At 64.5% G+C, this 20,565-nt stretch overlaps 1 protein-coding gene across 2 annotated transcripts in view; it reads left to right on the top strand.

Moving 5' to 3' along the window:
- The first annotated feature begins 1,247 nt into the window (after positions 1-1,247).
- Positions 1,248-20,565, top strand: part of SLC25A25 (solute carrier family 25 member 25) — a 102,337-nt gene continuing 83,019 nt past the window's right edge. For both annotated transcript variants that reach the window (XM_069609098.1, XM_069609097.1), the window contains exon 1: positions 1,248-1,709. In XM_069609098.1, the coding sequence (XP_069465199.1) occupies positions 1,404-1,709 (306 nt within the window). In that variant the 5' untranslated portion in view covers positions 1,248-1,403. The remainder of the gene's footprint in view (positions 1,710-20,565) is intronic.

The raw sequence follows: 20,565 nt of genomic DNA, 5'->3' as shown, positions 1-20,565 counted from the left end.
GGAAAACACTCAAAGGTGAATCCAGATTTAGATAGCCACAGAGTGAAGAGTTGTCAGGGCAAATCGGTGGTGTTGGAAGATGGGAAAAGATGGTCAGCAGATGATGTAGTGAGAGTAGAGAATGACTTCAATAGACCAAGCACAAGCAAAGACAACAACAAATGGCCGCCTGACCACCTGACCAGAGACACTTCCAGGAGATTGGGCACCGACGAAGACTAACACGGGAATGTTTGACCACAAGGACGTTGTAAAGAGCCACCATGAAGAAAGAAGTGAAGTCCTAAAGAAGGGACTATCAAAAAGGAACCGGAAAATTATACAGAACTTTAACAACAACGACTATGTTTACTACTAGTAGTGGCCAAGCACTCGGTCACATGTATCCTTTTATGAACCGCACCCCTTTTCATCACCCTTCTCATTCCAAATGCTTCTTTCTAGCCACATGAGAGGTTATGCAGAGTAATGTAGAATGTACCCCCTTATGGAGAGTTGCAATGCTCTCCCGAGAGGCTTTCCCTGGAGGGCTCCACATCAATGCACTCTATGCCTCTGCCCTGCATTACATCAGGTCATCATGACATCATGCCATAGCTCTCAGCTCGCCCGCTTCTGGCGGGTGTCACCCGCCCTGTAAAGGGCTGACTCACCCGCCAAGCCTCCTGCACGCCCATTCGTTTCAATGGGCCTCTCACCCGCCAAAAACAAAATCGGGTGGTTTCACCCGCTTTTGCAACCCAAATGGTTGAGAGCTATGTCATGAGGTGGATGGGGAGGGGGCAGTGGTGCATGCTGGTGGCCTGGCTGTGCCCCTGTCCCCAATGCATGCAGGCAGGCGGCGGCGGCGGCGGCGGCGGCGGCGGCGGCGGCGGCAGCGGCAGCAGCTGCAGCTCCTCCTCCTCCTCCTCCTCCTCCTCCTCCTCCGGGAGCACCGGAAGTGCGCGCTGCTCATGACCCGGAAGCGAGTCCCGGTTTCCCAGGCGACAGCTGGCCTCCACCGCGTCGCTCGACGTTTGAACGTTCCCGTTTAGAACTCTGTATTTCCATTGGCTGGCGCTGCGGGCACTCTTCCAGTGGCCGCCGGCGATTGGGTCGCCATTCAAAGGACCAGGACCCGCCTCGTAGGTGTGAGGGTGCCCACCAATGCCAGCGCTGGCTTTGGGGCGGCCCTTGTTCTGGCGCTTTGATTGGTGGGTTGCGGCACGAGCCGGGCGGCCACGTCTGGGGGTTTGACGGAGGGGGGCGGGTCCGTGACGCACTTCCGGCATCTGCACGGGACGCGGCGGCGCCATTTACCGGCATTTAGAGGCTCGTGACTCGCGCGCGCGGCGTTGGGAGCCCCTGGGAGCGGAAGTACCGGAGCCGCCACGAGTGACCCCCCCCCCACGCACGCGTCTCCCATGCCCCTGCGGCCCGTCCTGCCCCCGCTGCTGGGCGGGGTTCTGTGCCAGTGCGAGGCCGGCGGCGGCGGAGGGGCCCCGGGGCTGCAGGCGCCGCCCTCCCCCCTGAGGAAAGCGGGCCCGGGGCTGCCGCCCTCCCCCCTGGCGCCCTGCGGGGGCGCGCAGTGCGGGGGCCCCGAGCAGGAGCACCGGCTGCAGCTGCTCTTCCAGCAGCTGGACGTGAACCGCGACGGCGGCATCTGCGTCACCGACCTGGGCATCGGGCTGCGCAGGCTGGGCGTGCACCGCACGGAGGGCGAGATCCGGGTGAGTCTGGGGGGGAGGGGCGGGATCCGGGGGAGTCTGGGGGGGAGGGGTGAGATCCGGGGGAGGGGCGAGATCCGGGGGAGGGGCGGGATCCGGGGGAGTCTGGGGGGGGGGGCAGGATCTGGGTGAGTCTGGGGGGGAGGGGCGGGATCCGGGGGAGTCTGGGGGGGAGGGGTGAGATCCGGGGGAGGGGCGGGATCCGGGGGAGTCTGGGGGGGGGGCAGGATCTGGGTGAGTCTGGGGGGGAGGGGCGGGATCCGGGGGAGTCTGGGGGGGGAGGGGTGAGATCCGGGGGAGGGGCGGGATCCAGGGGAGGGGCGGGATCCGGGGGAGTCTGGGGGGAGGGGCGGGATCCGGGGGAGTCTAGGGGGGATGGGCGGGGTCTGGGTGGAGGGGTGGATCTGGGTGAGTCTGGGGGAGAGGCGGATCTGGGGGGGAGGGGCGGGATCTGGGTGAGTCTGGGGGGGGAAGGGCGGGATTCGGGTTAGTCTGGGGGGAATGGCATACGGGTGAGTCTGGAGGTGCGGGATCCGGGGGGATCTGCGGGGGAGGGGTGGATCTGGGTCAGTCTGCGGGGGAGGGGCGGGATCTGGGTGAGTCTGCGGGGGAGGGGCGGGATCCGGGGGAGTCTGGGGGGAGGGGCGGGATCCGGGGGAGTCTGGGGGGGGGGTACGGGTGAGTCTGGGGGGATGGGATACGGGTGAGTCTGGGGGGGAGGGGCGTGATCTGGGTGAGTCTAGGGGGAGGGGTGGATCTGGGTCAGTCTGGGGGGGATGGGTGGGATCCGGGTGAGTCTGGGGGAGGGGTGGGATCCAGGTGAGTCTGGGGGGGATGGGTGGGATCCGGGTGAGTGGGCGGGAGAGGATACGGGTGAGTCTGGGGGGGATGGGATACGGGTGAGTCTGGGGGAAGCGGTGGGATCTGGGGGGCGCGATCCGAGTGAGTCTGGGGGGGGAATGTTGTACTAATATTGAATGTCACCAGAATTAGTTGTACCCCAAGATATAGAATTAGCAAGAATGCAGAAATGATTTCTATGTACCTCCTGAAGTATAACATCATTGCACTGTCTGTAAAATGTAAAGGTTCGCTGCTTTATATTTTTAGAATAAAACGTTCAGCTAGGCTTGCCTCTCGGGGCCGTTGTTATCATGTGGGAAGGTCCACTCTGCCTAATCTTCCTCTACACTGCAGACCAATTCCTACAAAATACGCAAAAACCATCTCATTTACCGGCTACCCAAAACAATGCACACTCACTCTGGAGGGGAGGGGGGGCCTTGAGAATCGACAGCCGAACAAATGCCAGCGCAGCCACTTGCCAGCACCCTGCCCAGCAATCGGGGACATTGTTGGGGCCTTTCGCTTTTACCAACAAGTGAGGCCTCAAGCCTCTTGGGGGGGGGGGGGGTCCAGCAATTGCCCCCATGGTTCCAGTCCGATAACTGGCCAGTGTAAAGCTTCCTACCGACTCTGACTGCTTGCCTCGTGATAAATTCGGCATCTAACCTCCATGCGGCACTGCAAGCTGCTCGGACTGGCCTATATAGGGCAATAGACCCATGGCTTAACCAAGAACGCAAAATGCTTGTGTGGGCCCATATATATATTGGGTCAAAGTGAGCCACCTTTTTGGCCAATGTGGACCAGTTTGATGAGTTACTTGAGTCCAGTAACTCATCAAACTGGCCCAATAGTTTTGACCAGTGTTGAATTAAAATGTACAATTTGCCTCACCTCCCCCTTGGGCTATTCAAACAATGTCACAACAGGAATTAATTCACTGTGGAGCACTTGTTCAGTTGGCGCGAGACAATTGTATGCCCCAGTCCGATCCTGCCCCACTGTTTCCACCGGAAGGCCGGTGGGCACACATCAGTCCCCTCCACGGTTCTACATCTGGTCCTGCGCCCTGGCGTCTATAATGTGCTCTTAATGACCTTCACTGTATGACCAGTGGCGTAGCTAGGAGGGGGGCAGTGCCCCATGTGTCCCCCTACCTAACCTGATGAAAAACTACTAAGGTGAAATGTCCAATGCCGGTACTGCAAAATTCAGGGAAAGACCTTTGTATCGGTTCTTGGAGTTTACATGTGCACATTTTAAAGTGTTGGTTTTATGGAAAGTGAATGCCTTTTGTCCAATGCAATTTTGGTGGTTGTGAAAAGGCAATTTAATGAAATATGCATATTTCAATTTGAACCCCAAATTTCTGATGTGACATCACATTTAGTTTACCTTTTTGACATGTGGGCAGAGCGCGGTTTTGTGTGACTCGGTGTGGGCAGGGCATATATCTCAGGAATTTTGTAACACCCAGCACCCACCGTAATAACGCAGCCCTGTGCTCGTAGAAGAGGCCTTCTACGAGCACAAGGCTGCGTTATCGTAAGTGGCTGAGAATATTTCTTCCACCTGAACGGGCAGGAGCCATATTATCAGCCACTTACACCCAGCACCATAAACTAATAAAAAGGGCCCGGCTCCCCCACCCAAAGCTCCTTACCGTGGAAGCCGGAGTCGAATGAGAGAGGGGGCGGAGATCCTCCTCACGTGACGCCGCACCTGGGCTGGGCTCACATTGATTTGTTTTGAGCCCACCCCGGGTGCTTCTGCCTGCCTCGTCTGCAGTGTACTCTGTGCACAGAGGCAGGCATTAAATGTACACATTTTTTTGGGGGGGAATCATATTGCAGTAACTGTGTGTTGATTATGTACATAAACAGCAACAGGGATTACTTATATCGCAATTTGCGATGCAATACCGCTTATTTTATGCCTTGTGATCGCACAGGCACTCGGTGCGGGTATCTGGGCAAGTGATTGCATGCTGTCTACCTTCTCTAGCGATGGCAACTCTCACCTCTTGTGATCACACGGGAACTCAGTGCGGGTATCTGGGCAGGTGGTGGCAGTAGATTGCATGTGATGTACCTGCTCTAGTAATGGCAAATCTCACCTGGTTTGATCACACGGGCACGCAGTGCGGGTATCTTGGCATGTGATGGCAGTAAATTGCATGTGATGTACCTGCTCTAGTAATGGCAAATCTCCCCTGGTTGGATCACACGGACACTCAGTGCAGGTATCTGGGCAAGTGATTGCGTGCGGTCTTCCTTCTCTGGTGATGGCAAATCTCACGTGGTGTGATCAATCGGGTGCACAGTGCGGGATTGCATGTGGTGTACCTTCTCTAGCTATGGCAAATCTCACCTGGTGTGATCACATGGGCACTCTGTGCGGCTATCGGGGCAGGTGATGGCAGTAGATTGCATGTGATGGGCCTTCTCTAGTGATGGTAAATCTCACCTTGTGATCACATGGGCACTCAATGCGGGTATCTTGGCATGTGATGGCAGTAGATTGCATGTGATGGGCCTTCTCTAGTGATGGCAAATCTCACCGTGTGATCACATGGGCACTCAATGCGGGTATCTTGGCATGTGATGGCAGTAGATTGCATGTGATGGGCCTTCTCTAGTGATGGCAAATCTCACCGTGTGATCACATGGGCACTCAATGCGGGTATCTTGGCATGTAATGGCAGTAGATTGCATGTGATGGGCCTTCTCTAGTGATGGCAAATCTCACCGTGTGATCACATGGGCACTCAATGCGGGTATCTTGGCATGTGATGGAAGTAGATTGCATGTGATGGGCCTTCTCTAGTGATGGCAAATCTCACCGTGTGACCACATGGGCACTCAATGCGGGTATCTTGGCATGTAATGGCAGTAGAGTGCATGTGATGGGCCTTCTCTAGTGATGGCAAATCTCACTGTGTGATCACATGGGCACTCTGTGCTGGTATCTTGGCATGTAATGGCAGTAGATTGCATGTGATGGGCCTTCTCTAGTGATGGCAAATCTTACTGTGTGATCACATGGGCACTCTGTGCGGGTATCTTGGCATGTGATGGCAGTAGATTGCATGTGATGTGCCTTCTCTAGTGATGGCAAATCTCACCTTGTGATCACATGGGCACTCAATGCGGGTATCTTGGCATGTAATGGCAGTAGATTGCATGTGATGGGCCTTCTCTAGTGATGGCAAATCTCACTGTGTGACCACATGGGCACTCAATGCGGGTATCTTGGCATGTAATGGCAGTAGATTGCATGTGATGGGCCTTCTCTAGTGATGGCAAATCTCACTGTGTGATCACATGGGCACTCTGCGGGTATCTTGGCATGTGATGGCAGTAGATTGCATGTGATGTGCCTTCTCTAGTGATGGCAAATCTCACCTTGTGATCACATGGGCACTCTGTGCGGCTATCGGGGCAGGTGATGGCAGTAGATTGCATGTGATGGGCCTTCTCTAGTGATGGCAAATCTCACTGTGTGATCACACGGGCACTCTGTGCGGCTATCGGAGCAGGTGGTGGCAGTAGATTGCATGTGATGGGCCTTCTCTAGTGATGGCAAATCTCACCGTGTGATCACACGGGCACTCAGTGCGGGTATCGGGGCAGGTGGTGGCAGTAGATTGCATGTGATGGGCCTTCTCTAGTGATGGCAAATCTCACCGTGTGATCACATGGGCACTCAATGCGGGTATCTTGGCATGTGATGGCAGTAGATTGCATGTGATGGGCCTTCTCTAGTGATGGCAAATCTCACTGTGTGATCACACGGGCACTCTGTGCGGCTATCGGAGCAGGTGGTGGCAGTAGATTGCATGTGATGGGCCTTCTCTAGTGATGGCAAATCTCACCGTGTGATCACACGGGCACTCAGTGCGGGTATCGGGGCAGGTGGTGGCAGTAGATTGCATGTGATGGGCCTTCTCTAGTGATGGCAAATCTCACCGTGTGATCACATGGGCACTCAATGCGGGTATCTTGGCATGTGATGGCAGTAGATTGCATGTGATGGGCCTTCTCTAGTGATGGCAAATCTCACTGTGTGATCACACGGGCACTCTGTGCGGCTATCGGAGCAGGTGGTGGCAGTAGATTGCATGTGATGGGCCTTCTCTAGTGATGGCAAATCTCGCCGTGTGATCACACGGGCACTCAGTGCGGGTATCGGGGCAGGTGGTGGCAGTAGATTGCATGTGATGGGCCTTCTCTAGTGATGGCAAATCTCACCGTGTGATCACATGGGCACTCAATGCGGGTATCTTGGCATGTGATGGCAGTAGATTGCATGTGATGGGCCTTCTCTAGTGATGGCAAATCTCACCTTGTGATCACATGGGCACTCTGTGCGGCTATCGGGGCAGGTGGTGGCAGTAGATTGCATGTGATGGGCCTTCTCTAGTGATGGTAAATCTCACCTTGTGATCACATGGGCACTCAGTGCTGGTATCGGGGCAGGTGGTGGCAGTAGATTGCATGTGATGGGCCTTCTCTAGTGATGGCAAATCTCACCTTGTGATCACATGGGCACTCAATGCGGGTATCTTGGCATGTGATGGCAGTAGATTGCATGTGATGGGCCTTCTCTAGTGATGGCAAATCTCACCTTGTGATCACATGGGCACTCTGTGCGGCTATCGGGGCAGGTGATGGCAGTAGATTGCATGTGATGGGCCTTCTCTAGTGATGGCAAATCTCACCTTGTGATCACATGGGCACTCAATGCGGGTATCTTGGCATGTGATGGCAGTAGATTGCATGTGATGGGCCTTCTCTAGTGATGGCAAATCTCACCTTGTGATCACATGGGCACTCTAGGGAACTCACGCCAGTGCCTCGGACAGAGAAGCGGGAGGGTTACGGCAACCAGCATCGTTTTACTCACTAAGTGAAAGGATCTGTTTTAGAGCTGAGTTTTAGGGGGCGCCATGCCCCCTCTTCATCCTCCAGTCTGGCCGGGGTGCTCTAGATTGCCACCCTTAGGCGGGCAGTTGCGTCTAATAATGTGTGCCCTGTGTAGCCTGGGGGCAGGGGGCGGACAGATGCTTCCCGTGTGAGTTTGCCAGGCGTTTCTGGCGCCTGTGCGGGCCCCGGCGGGGGGCAGGGAAGCAGCCCTCACGTCCCGAAAGAAGCGCCTTTCGATGCAATCTGCGGAATGTGGATTCTCAGCAGCACTTGTGGCCCCCCCTTTTCCTCGCCTCCCAGGCTGTCGAGTCGGCACCCCGTGCTGGGACCCCCTGATTGATAACCAGCGGCCTGCCCATGTTGCCTTCACGTTTCAGCTAGTCGCCGCCCTGCTATGTTAGCAAACGAATGGATTGCAAGCGTGACCCTTAAAATGAATTCGCCCCGTGTGTCTTGGGTGTGGCTGCTCTGACTGCAAAGAACTCCGATGGAGATTGCGGGCGCAGTGCTGTATTGCTTGTGCCATCCTCCAGGGCCGTGGGCGCCCCGAGGGCAGTGGTTGGGGCTCTGCTTGTGCCACCCTCCTTCTCCATTGGAGCCTCAGACAGTGGGCACTCCTAGCAGTGGTTGGGGCCTCTGCTTGTGCCACCCTGCTTCTCCATTGGAGCCTCAGACAGTGGGCACTCCTAGGGCAGTGGTTGGGGCTCTGCTTGTGCCACCCTCCTTCATTGAAGCTTCAGACAGTGGGCACTCCTAGGGCAGTGGTTTGAGCCTCTGCTTGTGCCACCCTTCTTCTCCATTGGCGCTTCAGGCAGTGGGCACTCCTAGTGCAGTGGTTGGAGGCTCTGCTTGTGCCACTCTTCTTCTCCATTGGAGCTTCAGATAGTGGGCACTCCTAGGGCAGTGGTTGGAGCCTCTGCTTGTGCCACCCTTCTTCTCCATTGGCGCTTCAGGCAGTGGGCACTCCTAGGGCAGTGGTTGGAGCCTCTGCTTGTGCCACTCTTCTTCTCCATTGGAGCTTCAGACAGTGGGCACTCCTAGGGCAGTGGTTGGAGCCTCTGCTTGTGCCACCCTTCTTCTCCATTGAAGCCTTGCAGTGTGGACTCCACTCAGACATTGCCGTCTCCCCTCTGGCTGACCCTTGATCCCACCCTAATTCAGTCGTGCTGCAGGGCAACGGTTTAGATGTGCATTACAGGCCTCCACCGAGGGCAGCTGTTGGAGTCCCAGTCAATGTGGACTCGGCGCTTGGAACCTCGTGTGCAACCTGTTCCTGGGTGACTTATTACAGCCTCTGCGCCCCCTTACCCCAGACAATGGCCCCGGCACCCCTGGCGTGCATCCTCTCCTCTGGTGAGTCATTCTAGCCTCTGCACCCCCTTACCCCAGACACTGGCCCTGGCACCCCTGGCGTGCATCCTCTCCTCTGGTGAGTCATTCTAGCCTCTGCACCCCCTTACCCCAGACACTGGCCCGGCACCCCTGGCGTGCATCCTCTCCTTGGGTGTGCCGTTCCAGCCTCTGCACCCCCTCGCCGCAGGCACTGTGGCCCTGACACCCCTGGCGTGCATCCTCTCCTTGGCACCCCCTCGACCCAGGCACTGTGGCCCTGGCACCCCTGGCGTACATCCTCTCCTTGGGTGTGCCGTTCCAGCCTCTGCACCCCCTCGGCCCTGGCACCCCTGGCGTGCATCCTCTCCTTGGGTGTGCCGTTCCAGCCTCTGCACCCCCTCGCCCCAGGCACTGTGGCCCTGGCACCCCTGGCGTGCATCCCCTCCTTGGGTGTGCCGTTCCAGCCTCTGCGCCCCCTCGCCCCAGGCACTGTGGCCCTGGCACCCCTGGCGTGCATCCTCTCCTTGGGTGTGCCGTTCCAGCCTCTGCACCCCCTCGCCCCAGGCACTGTGGCCCTGGCACCCCTGGCGTGCATCCTCTCTTTGGGTGTGCCGTTCCACCCCCTCGCCCCAGGCACTGTGGCCCTGGCACCCCTGGCGTGCATCCTCTCCTTGGGTGTGCCGTTCCAGCCTCTGCGCCCCCTCGCCGCCCCTCGCCGCAGGCACTGTGGCCCTGGCGTGCATCCTCTCCTTGGGTGTGCCGTTCCAGCCTCTGCGCCCCCTCGCCCCAGGCTCTGTGGCCCTGGCACCCCAGGCGTGCATCCTCTCCTTGGGTGTGCCGTTCCAGCCTCTGCGCCCCCTCGCCCCATGCACTGTGGCCCTGGCACCCCTGGCGTGCATCCTCTCCTTGGGTGTGCCGTTCCAGCCTCTGCGCCCACTTGCCGCAGGCACTGTGGCCCTGGCACCCCTGGCGTGCATCCTCTCCTTGGGTGTGCCGTTCCAGCCTCTGTGCCCCCTCGCCCCAGACACTGTGGCCCTGGCACCCCTGGCATGCATCCTCTCCTCTGGTGAGTCATTCTAGCAGTCATTCTAGCCTCTGCACCCCCTCGCCCCAGGCACTGTGGCCCTGGCACCCCTGGCGTGCATCCTCTCCTTGGGTGTGCCGTTCCAGCCTCTGCACCCCCTCGCCCCAGGCACTGTGGCCCTGGCACCCCTGGCGTGCATCCTCTCCTTGGCACCCCCTCGCCCCAGGCAGTGTGGCCCTGGCACCCCTGGCGTGCATCCTCTCCTGGGGTGTGCCGTTCCAGCCTCTGCGCCCCCTCGCCCCAGGCAGTGTAGCCCTGGCACCCCTGGCGTGCATCCTCTCCTTGGGTGTGCCGTTCCAGCCTCTGCACCCCCTCGCCCCAGGCACTGTGGACCTGGCACCCCTGGCGTGCATCCTCTCCTTGGGTGTGCCGTTCCAGCCTCTGCACCCCCTCGCCCCAGGCACTGTGGCCCTGGCACCCCTGGCGTGCATCCTCTCCTTGGGTTTGCCGTTCCAGCCTCTGCACCCCCTCGCCGCAGGCACTGTGGCCCTGGCACCCCTGGCGTGCATCCTCTCCTTGGGTGTGCCGTTCCAGCCTCTGCACCCCCTCGCCCCAGGCACTGTGGCCCTGGCACCCTTGGCGTGCATCCTCTCCTTGGGTGTGCCGTTCCAGCCTCTGCGCCCCCTCGCCGAAGGCACTGTGGCCCTGGCACCCCTGGCGTGCATCCTCTCCTTGGGTGTGCCGTTCCAGCCTCTGCACCCCGTCGCCCCAGGCACCGTGGCCCTGGCACCCCCGGCGTGCAACCTCTCCTTGGGTGTGCCGTTCCAGCCTCTGCACCCCCTCGCCGCAGGCACTGTGGCCCTGGCACCCCTGGCGTGCATCCTCTCCTTGGGTGTGCCGTTCCAGCCTCTGCGCCCCCTCGCCGCAGGCACTGTGGCCCTGGCACCCCTGGCGTGCATCCTCTCCTTGGGTGTGCCGTTCCAGCCTCTGCACCCCCTCGCCCCAGGCACTGTGGCCCTGGCACCCTTGGCGTGCATCCTCTCCTTGGGTGTGCCGTTCCAGCCTCTGTGCCCCCTCGCCGCAGGCACTGTGGCCCTGGCACTCCTGGCGTGCATCCTCTCCTTGGGCACCCTTGGCGTGCATCCTCTCCTTGGGTGTGCCGTTCCAGCCTCTGGGCCCCCTCGCCCCAGGCACCGTGGCCCTGGCACCCCTGGCGTGCATCCTCTCCTTGGGTGTGCCGTTCCAGCCTCTGCACCCCCTCGCCCCAGGCACCGTGGCCCTGGCACCCCCGGCGTGCAACCTCTCCTTGGGTGTGCCGTTCCAGCCTCTGCACCCCCTCGCCGCAGGCACCGTGGCCCTGGCACCCCTGGCGTGCATCCTCTCCTTGGGTGTGCCGTTCCAGCCTCTGCGCCCCCTCGCCGCAGGCACTGTGGCCCTGGCACCCCTGGCGTGCATCCTCTCCTTGGGTGTGCCGTTCCAGCCTCTGCGCCCCCTCGCCGCAGGCACTGTGGCCCTGGCACCCCTCGCGTGCATCCTCTCCTTGGTTGTGCCGTTCCAGCCTCTGCGCCCCCTCGCCCCAGGCACTGTGGCCCTGGCACCCCTGGCGTGCATCCTCTCCTTGGGGTTGCCGTTCCAGCCTCTGCGCCCCCTCGCCCCAGGCACTGTGGCCCTGGCACCCCTGGCGTGCATCCTCTCCTTGGGTGTGCCGTTCCAGCCTCTGCGCCCCCTCGCCCCAGGCACTGTGGCCCTGGCACCCCTGGCGTGCATCCTCTCCTTGGGTGTGCCGTTCCAGCCTCTGCACCCCCTCGCCCCAGGCACTGTGGCCCTGGCACCCCTGGCGTGCATCCTCTCCTTGGCACCCCCTCGCCCCAGGCACTGTGGCCCTGGCACCCCTGGCGTGCATCCTCTCCTTGGGTGTGCCGTTCCAGCCTCTGCGCCCTGGCACCCCTGGCGTGCATCCTCTCCTTGGGTGTGCCGTTCCAGCCTCTGCGCCCCCTCGCCCCAGGCACTGTGGCCCTGGCACCCCTGGCGTGCATCCTCTCCTTGGGTGTGCCGTTCCAGCCTCTGCGCCCCCTCGCCGCCGGCACTGTGGCCCTGGCACCCCTGGCGTGCATCCTCTCCTTGGGTGTGCCGTTCCAGCCTCTGCGCCCCCTCGCCCCAGGCACTGTGGCCCTGGCACCCCTGGCGTGCATCCTCTCCTTGGGTGTGCCGTTCCAGCCTCTGCGCCCCCTCGCCCCAGGCACTGTGGCCCTGGCACCCCTGGCGTGCATCCTCTCCTTGGGTGTGCCGTTCCAGCCTCTGCGCCCCCTCGCCCCAGGCACTGTGGCCCTGGCACCCCTGGCGTGCATCCTCTCCTTGGGTGTGCCGTTCCAGCCTCTGCGCCCCCTCGCCCCAGGCACTGTGGCCCTGGCACCACTGGCATGCATCCTCTCCTTGGCACCTCCTCGCCCCAGGCACTGTGGCCCTGGCACCCCTGGTGTGCATCCTCTCCTGTGGTGTGCCGTTCCAGCCTCTGCACCCCCTCGCCGCAGGCACTGTGGCCCTGGCACCCCTGGCGTGCATCCTCCTCTGAGTCGTTCTAGTCTCTGCGCCCCCTCGCCCCAGGCACTGTGGCCCTGGCACCCCTGGCGTGCATCCTCTCCTTGGGTGTGCCGTTCCAGCCTCTGCGCCCCCTCTCCGCAGGCACTGTGGCCCTGGCACCCCTGGCGTGCATCCTCTCCTGTGGTGTGCCGTTCCAGCCTCTGCGCCCCCTCGCCCCAGGCACTGTGGCCCTGGCACCCCTGGCGTGCATCCTCTCCTTGGGTGTGCCGTTCCAGCCTCTGCGCCACCTCGCCCAAGGCAGTGTGGCCCTGGCACCCCTGACGTGCATCCTCTCCTTGGGTGTGCCGTTCCAGCCTCTGCGCCCCCTCGCCCCAGGCACTGTGGCCCTGGCACCCCGGCGTGCATCCTCTCCTTGGGTGTGCCGTTCCAGCCTCCGCGCCCCCTCGCCCCAGACACTGTGGCCCTGGCACCCCTGGCGTGCATCCTCTCCTTGGGTGTGCCGTTCCACCCCCTCGCCCCAGGCACTGTGGCCCTGGCACCCCTGGCGTGCATCCTCTCCTTGGGTGTGCCGTTCTAGCCTCTGCGCCCCCTCGCCCCAGGCACTGTGGCCCTGGCACCCCTGGCGTGCATCCTCTCCTTGGGTGTGCCGTTCCAGCCTCTGCGCCCCCTCGCCCCAGGCAGTGTGGCCCTGGCACCCCTGACGTGCATCCTCTCCTTGGGTGTGCCGTTCCAGCCTCTGCGCCCCCTCGCCCCAGGCACTGTGGCCCTGGCACCCCTGGCGTGCATCCTCTCCTTGGGTGTGCCGTTCCAGCCTCTGCGCCCCCTCGCCCCAGGCACTGTGGCCCTGGCACACCTGGCGTGCATCCTCTCCTTGGGTGTGCCGTTCCAGCCTCTGCACCCCCTCGCCCCAGGCACTGTGGCCCTGGCACCCCTGGCGTGCATCCTCTCCATGGGTGTGCCGTTCCAGCCTCTGCACCCTGCGCCCCTGGCACTGTGGCCCTGGCACACCTGGCGTGCATCCTCTCCTTGGGTGTGCCGTTCCAGCCTCTGCGCCCCCTCGCCCCAGGCAGTGTGGCCCTGGCACCCCTGACGTGCATCCTCTCCTTGGGTGTGCCGTTCCAGCCTCTGCGCCCCCTCGCCCCAGGCACTGTGGCCCTGGCACCCCTGGCGTGCATCCTCTCCTTGGGTGTGCCGTTCCAGCCACTGTGGCCCTGGCACACCTGGCGTGCATCCTCTCCTTGGGTGTGCCGTTCCAGCCTCTGCACCCCCTCGCCCCAGGCACTGTGGCCCTGGCACCCCTGGCGTGCATCCTCTCCTTGGGTGTGCCGTTCCACCCCCTCGCCCCAGGCACTGTGGCCCTGGCACCCCTGGCGTGCATCCTCTCCTTGGGTGTGCCGTTCCACCCCCTCGCCCCAGGCACTGTGGCCCTGGCACCCCTGGCGTGCATCCTCTCCTTGGGTGTGCCGTTCTAGCCTCTGCGCCCCCTCGCCCCAGGCACTGTGGCCCTGGCACCCCTGGCGTGCATCCTCTCCTTGGGTGTGCCGTTCCAGCCTCTGCGCCCCCTCGCCCCAGGCAGTGTGGCCCTGGCACCCTTGGCGTGCATCCTCTCCTTGGGTGTGCCGTTCCAGCCTCTGTGCCCCCTCGCCGCAGGCACTGTGGCCCTGGCACCCCTGGCGTGCATCCTCTCCTTGGGTGTGCTGTTCCAGCCTTTGCGCCCCCTCGCCCCAGGCACTGTGGCCGTGGCACCCCTGGCGTGCATCCTCTCCTGGGGTGTGCCGTTCCAGCCTCTGCACCCCCTCGCCCCAGGCAGTGTGGCCCTGGCACCCCTGGCGTGCATCCTCTCCTTGGGCACCCCTGGCGTGCATCCTCTCCTTGGGTGTGCCGTTCCAGCCTCTGCGCCCCCTCGCCCCAGGCACTGTGGCCCTGGCACCCCTAGCGTGCATCCTCTCCTGTGGTGTGCCGTTCCAGCCTCTGCGCCCCCTCGCCGCAGGCACTGTGGCCCTGGCACCCCTGGTGTGCATTCTCTCCTTGGGTGTGCCGTTCCACCCCCTCGCCCCAGGCAGTGTAGCCCTGGCACCCCTGGCGTGCATCCTCTCCTTGGGTGTGCCGTTCCAGCCTCTGCACCCCCTCGCCCCAGGCAACGTGGCCCTGGCACCCCTGGCGTGCATCCTCTCCTTGGGTGTGCCGTTCCAGCCTCTGCACCCCCTCGCCCCAGGCAATCCTCTCCTGTGGTGTGCCGTTCCAGCCTCTGCGCCCCCTCGCCCCAGGCACTGTGGCCCTGGCACCCCTCGCGTGCATCCTCTCCTTGGTTGTGCCGTTCCAGCCTCTGCGCCCCCTCGCCCCAGGCACTGTGGCCCTGGCACCCCTGGTGTGCATCCTCTCCTTGGGTGTGCCGTTCCAGCCTCTGCACCCCCTTGCCCCAGGCACTGTGGCCCTGGCACCCCTGACGTGCATCCTCTCCTTGGCACCCCCTCGCCCCAGGCACTGTGGCCCTGGCACCCCTGGCGTGCATCCTCTCCTTGGGTGTGCCCCCTCGCCCCAGGCACTGTGGCCCTGGCACCTCTGGCGTGCATCCTCTCCTTGGGTGTGCCGTTCCAGCCTCTGCGCCCCCTCGCGCCAGGCACTGTGGCCCTGGCACCCCCTGGCGTGCATCCTCTCCTTGGGTGTGACGTTCCAGCCTCTGCGCCCCCTCGCCCCAGGCACTGTGGCCCTGGCACCCCTGGCGTGCATCCTCTCCTTGGGTGTGCCGTTCCAGCCTCTGCGCCCCCTCGCCCCAGGCACTGTGGCCCTGGCACCCCTGGCGTGCATCCTCTCCTTGGGTGTGCCGTTCCAGCCTCTGCGCCCCCTCGCCGCAGGCACTGTGGCCCTGGCACCCCTGGCGTGCATCCTCTCCTTGGGTGTGCCGTTCCAGCCTCTGCGCCCCCTCGCCCCAGGCACTGTGGCCCTGGCACCCCTGACGTCCATCCTCTCCAGTGGTGTGCCGTTCCAGCCTCTGCGCCCCCTCGCCCCAGGCACTGTGGCCCTGGCACCCCTGGCGTGCATCCTCTCCTTGGCACCCCCTCGCCCCAGGCACTGTGGCCCTGGCACCCCTGGCGTGCATCCTCTCCTTGGGTGTGCCGTTCCAGCCTCTGCGCCCCCTCGCCCCAGGCACTGTGGCCCTGGCACCCCTGGCGTGCATCCTCTCCTTGGGTGTGCCGTTCCAGCCTCTGCGCCCCCTCGCCCCAGGCACTGTGGCCCTGGCACCCCCTGGCGTGCATCCTCTCCTTGGGTGTGACGTTCCAGCCTCTGCGCCCCCTCGCCGCAGGCACTGTGGCCCTGGCACCCCTGGCGTGCATCCTCTCCTTGGGTGTGCCGTTCCAGCCTCTGCGCCCCCTCGCCCCAGGCACTGTGGCCCTGGCACCCCTGGCGTGCATCCTCTCCTTGGGTGTGCCGTTCCAGCCTCTGCGCCCCCTCGCCGCAGGCACTGTGGCCCTGGCACCCCTGGCGTGCATCCTCTCCTTGGGTGTGCCGGTCCAGCCTCTGCGCCCCCTCGCCCCAGGCACTGTGGCCCTGGCACCCCTGACGTGCATCCTCTCCTTGGGTGTGCCGTTCCAGCCTCTGCGCCCCCTCGCCCCAGGCACTGTGGCCCTGGCACCCCTGGCGTGCATCCTCTCCTTGGGTGTGCCGTTCCAGCCTCTGCGCCCCCTCGCCCCAGGCACTGTGGCCCTGGCACACCTGGCGTGCATCCTCTCCTTGGGTGTGCCGTTCCACCCCCTCGCCCCAGGCACTGTGGCCCTGGCACCCCTGGCGTGCATCCTCTCCTTGGGTGTGCCGTTCTAGCCTCTGCGCCCCCTCGCCCCAGGCACTGTGGCCCTGGCACCCCTGGCGTGCATCCTCTCCTTGGGTGTGCCGTTCCAGCCTCTGCGCCCCCTCGCCCCAGGCACTGTGGCCCTGGCACCCTTGGCGTGCATCCTCTCCTTGGGTGTGCCGTTCCAGCCTCTGTGCCCCCTCGCCGCAGGCACTGTGGCCCTGGCACCCCTGGCGTGCATCCTCTCCTTGGGTGTGCTGTTCCAGCCTCTGCGCCCCCTCGCCCCAGGCACTGTGGCCCTGGCACCCCTGGCGTGCATCCTCTCCTTGGGTGTGCTGTTCCAGCCTCTGCGCCCCCTCGCCCCAGGCACTGTGGCCCTGGCACCCCTGGCGTGCATCCTCTCCTGGGGTGTGCCGTTCCAGCCTCTGCGCCCCCTCGCCCCAGGCACTGTGGCCCTGGCACCCCTGGCGTGCATCCTCTCCTGGGGTGTGCCGTTCCAGCCTCTGCGCCCCCTCGCCCCAGGCACTGTGGCCCTGGCACCCCTAGCGTGCATCCTCTCCTGTGGTGTGCCGTTCCAGCCTCTGCGCCCCCTCGCCGCAGGCACTGTGGCCCTGGCACCACTGGTGTGCATTCTCTCCTTGGGTGTGCCGTTCCACCCCCTCGCCCCAGGCAGTGTAGCCCTGGCACCCCTGGCGTGCATCCTCTCCTTGGGTGTGCCGTTCCAGCCTCTGCACCCCCTCGCCCCAGGCACCGTGGCCCTGGCACCCCTGGCGTGCATCCTCTCCTTGGGTGTGCCGTTCCAGCCTCTGCACCCCCTCGCCCCAGGCACCGTGGCCCTGGCACCCCTGGCGTGCATCCTCTCCTTGGGTGTGCCGTTCCAGCCTCTGCACCCCTTCGCCGCAGGCACCGTGGCCCTGGCACCCCTGGCGTGCATCCTCTCCTTGGGTGTGCCGTTCCAGCCTCTGCGCCCCCTCGCCGCAGGCACTGTGGCCCTGGCACCCCTGGCGTGCATCCTCTCCTGTGGTGTGCCGTTCCAGCCTCTGCGCCCCCTCGCCCCAGGCACTGTGGCCCTGGCACCCCTCGCGTGCATCCTCTCCTTGGTTGTGCCGTTCCAGCCTCTGCGCCCCCTCGCCCCAGGCACTGTGGCCCTGGCACCCCTGGTGTGCATCCTCTCCTTGGGTGTGCCGTTCCAGCCTCTGCACCCCCTTGCCCCAGGCACTGTGGCCCTGGCACCCCTGACGTGCATCCTCTCCTTGGCACCCCCTCGCCCCAGGCACTGTGGCCCTGGCACCCCTGGCGTGCATCCTCTCCTTGGGTGTGCCCCCTCGCCCCAGGCACTGTGGCCCTGGCACCTCTGGCGTGCATCCTCTCCTTGGGTGTGCCGTTCCAGCCTCTGCGCCCCCTCGCCCCAGGCACTGTGGCCCTGGCACCCCCTGGCGTGCATCCTCTCCTTGGGTGTGACGTTCCAGCCGCTGCGCCCCCTCGCCGCAGGCACTGTGGCCCTGGCACCCCTGGCGTGCATCCTCTCCTTGGGTGTGCCGTTCCAGCCTCTGCGCCCCCTCGCCCCAGGCACTGTGGCCCTGGCACCCCTGGCGTGCATCCTCTCCTTGGGTGTGCCGTTCCAGCCTCTGCGCCCCCTCGCCGCAGGCACTGTGGCCCTGGCACCCCTGGCGTGCATCCTCTCCTTGGGTGTGCCGTTCCAGCCTCTGCGCCCCCTCGCCCCAGGCACTGTGGCCCTGGCACCCCTGACGTCCATCCTCTCCTGTGGTGTGCCGTTCCAGCCTCTGCGCCCCCTCGCCCCAGGCACTGTGGCCCTGGCACCCCTGGCGTGCATCCTCTCCTTGGCACCCCCTCGCCCCAGGCACTGTGGCCCTGGCACCCCTGGCGTGCATCCTCTCCTTGGGTGTGCCGTTCCAGCCTCTGCGCCCCCTCGCCCCAGGCACTGTGGCCCTGGCACCCCTGGCGTGCATCCTCTCCTTGGGTGTGCCGTTCCAGCCTCTGCGCCCCCTCGCCCCAGGCACTGTGGCCCTGGCACCCCTGGCGTGCATCCTCTCCTTGGGTGTGCCGTTCCAGCCTCTGCGCCCCCTCGCCCCAGGCACTGTGGCCCTGGCACCCCCTGGCGTGCATCCTCTCCTTGGGTGTGCCGTTCCAGCCTCTGCGCCCCCTCGCCCCAGGCACTGTGGCCCTGGCACCCCTGGCGTGCATCCTCTCCTTGGGTGTGCCGTTCCAGCCTCTGCGCCCCCTCGCCGCAGGCACTGTGGCCCTGGCACCCCTGGCGTGCATCCTCTCCTTGGGTGTGCTGGTCCAGCCTCTGCGCCCCCTCGCCCCAGGCACTGTGGCCCTGGCACCCCTGGCGTCCATCCTCTCCTTGGGTGTGCCGTTCCAGCCTCTGCGCCCCCTCTCCCCAGGCACTGTGGCCCTGGCACCACTGGCATGCATCCTCTCCTTGGCACCCCCTCGCCCCAGGCACTGTGGCCCTGGCACCCCTGGTGTGCATCCTCTCCTGTGGTGTGCCGTTCCAGCCTCTGCACCCCCTCGCCGCAGGCACTGTGGCCCTGGCACCCCTGGCGTGCATCCTCCTCTGGTGAGTCGTTCTAGTCTCTGCGCCCCCTCGCCCCAGGCACTGTGGCCCTGGCACCCCTGGCGTGCATCCTCTCCTTGGGTGTGCCGTTCCAGCCTCTGCGCCCCCTCTCCGCAGGCACTGTGGCCCTGGCACCCCTGGCGTGCATCCTCTCCTGTGGTGTGCCGTTCCAGCCTCTGCGCCCCCTCGCCCCAGGCACTGTGGCCCTGGCACCCCTGGCGTGCATCCTCTCCTTGGGTGTGCCGTTCCAGCCTCTGCGCCCCCTCGCCCCAGGCAGTGTGGCCCTGGCACCCCTGACGTGCATCCTCTCCTTGGGTGTGCCGTTCCAGCCTCTGCACCCCCTCGCCCCAGGCACTGTGGCCCTGGCACCCCGGCGTGCATCCTCTCCTTGGGTGTGCCGTTCCAGCCTCCGCGCCCCCTCGCCCCAGACACTGTGGCCCTGGCACCCCTGGCGTGCATCCTCTCCTTGGGTGTGCCGTTCCAGCCTCCGCGCCCCCTCGCCCCAGGCACTGTGGCCCTGGCACCCCTGGCGTGCATCCTCTCCTTGGGTGTGCCGTTCCAGCCTCCGCGCCCCCTCGCCCCAGGCACTGTGGCCCTTGCACCCCTGGCGTGCATCCTCTCCTTGGGTGTGCCGTTCCAGCCTCTGCGCCCCCTCCCCCCAGGCACTGTGGCCCTGGCACCCCTGGCGTGCATCCTCTCCTTGGGTGTGCTGTTCCAGCCTCTGCGCCCCCTCGCCCCAGGCACTGTGGCCCTGGCACCCCTGGCGTGCATCCTCTCCTTGGGTGTGCCGTTCCAGCCTCTGCGCCCCCTCCCCCCAGGCACTGTGGCCCTGGCACCCCTGGCGTGCATCCTCTCCTTGGGTGTGCCGTTCCAGCCTCTGCGCCCCCTCGCCCCAGGCCCTGTGGCCCTGGCACCCCTGGCGTGCATCCTCTCCTTGGGTGTGCCGTTCCAGCCTCTGCACCCCCTCGCCCCAGGCACTGTGGCCATGGCACCACTGGCATGCATCCTCTCCTTGGCACCCCCTCCCCCCAGGCACTGTGGCCCTGGCACCCCTGGCGTGCATCCTCTCCTTAGGTGTGCCGTTCCAGCCTCTGCGCCCCCTCGCCGCAGGCACTGTGGCCCTGGCACCCCTGGCGTGCATCCTCTCCTGTGGTGTGCCGTTCCAGCCTCTGCGCCCCCTCGCCCCAGGCACTGTGGCCCTGGCACCCCTGGCGTGCATCCTCTCCTGGGGTGTGCCGTTCCAGCCTCTGCACCCCCTCGCCCCAGGCAGTGTGGCCCTGCCACCCCTGGCGTGCATCCTCTCCTTGGGCACCCCTGGCGTGCATCCTCTCCTTGGTTGTGCCGTTCCAGCCTCTGCGCCCCCTCGCCCCAGGCACTGTGGCCCTGGCACCCCTAGCGTGCATCCTCTCCTGTGGTGTGCCGTTCCAGCCTCTGCGCCCCCTCGCCGCAGGCACTGTGGCCCTGGCACCCCTGGTGTGCATTCTCTCCTTGGGTGTGCCGTTCCACCCCCTCGCCCCAGGCACTGTGGCCCTGGCACCCCTGGCGTGCATCCTCTCCTTGGGTGTGCCGTTCCAGCCTCTGCACCCCCTCGCCCCAGGCACCGTGGCCCTGGCACCCCTGGCGTGCATCCTCTCCTTGGGTGTGCCGTTCCAGCCTCTGCACCCCCTCGCCCCAGGCACCGTGGCCCTGGCACCCCTGGCGTGCAACCTCTCCTTGGGTGTGCCGTTCCAGCCTCTGCGCCCCCTCGCCGCAGGCACTGTGGCCCTGGCACCCCTGGCGTGCATCCTCTCCTTGGGTGTGCCGTTCCAGCCTCTGCGCCCCCT

Source organism: Ambystoma mexicanum, chromosome 8, assembly GCF_040938575.1.
Source record: "Ambystoma mexicanum isolate Mex_15411 chromosome 8, UKY_AmexF1_1, whole genome shotgun sequence".
In the NCBI taxonomy this organism is placed as follows: domain Eukaryota; kingdom Metazoa; phylum Chordata; class Amphibia; order Caudata; family Ambystomatidae; genus Ambystoma; species Ambystoma mexicanum.
The sequence above is the reverse complement of the archived record's forward strand: the minus strand, read 5'-3'. Positions and strand labels throughout refer to the sequence as shown.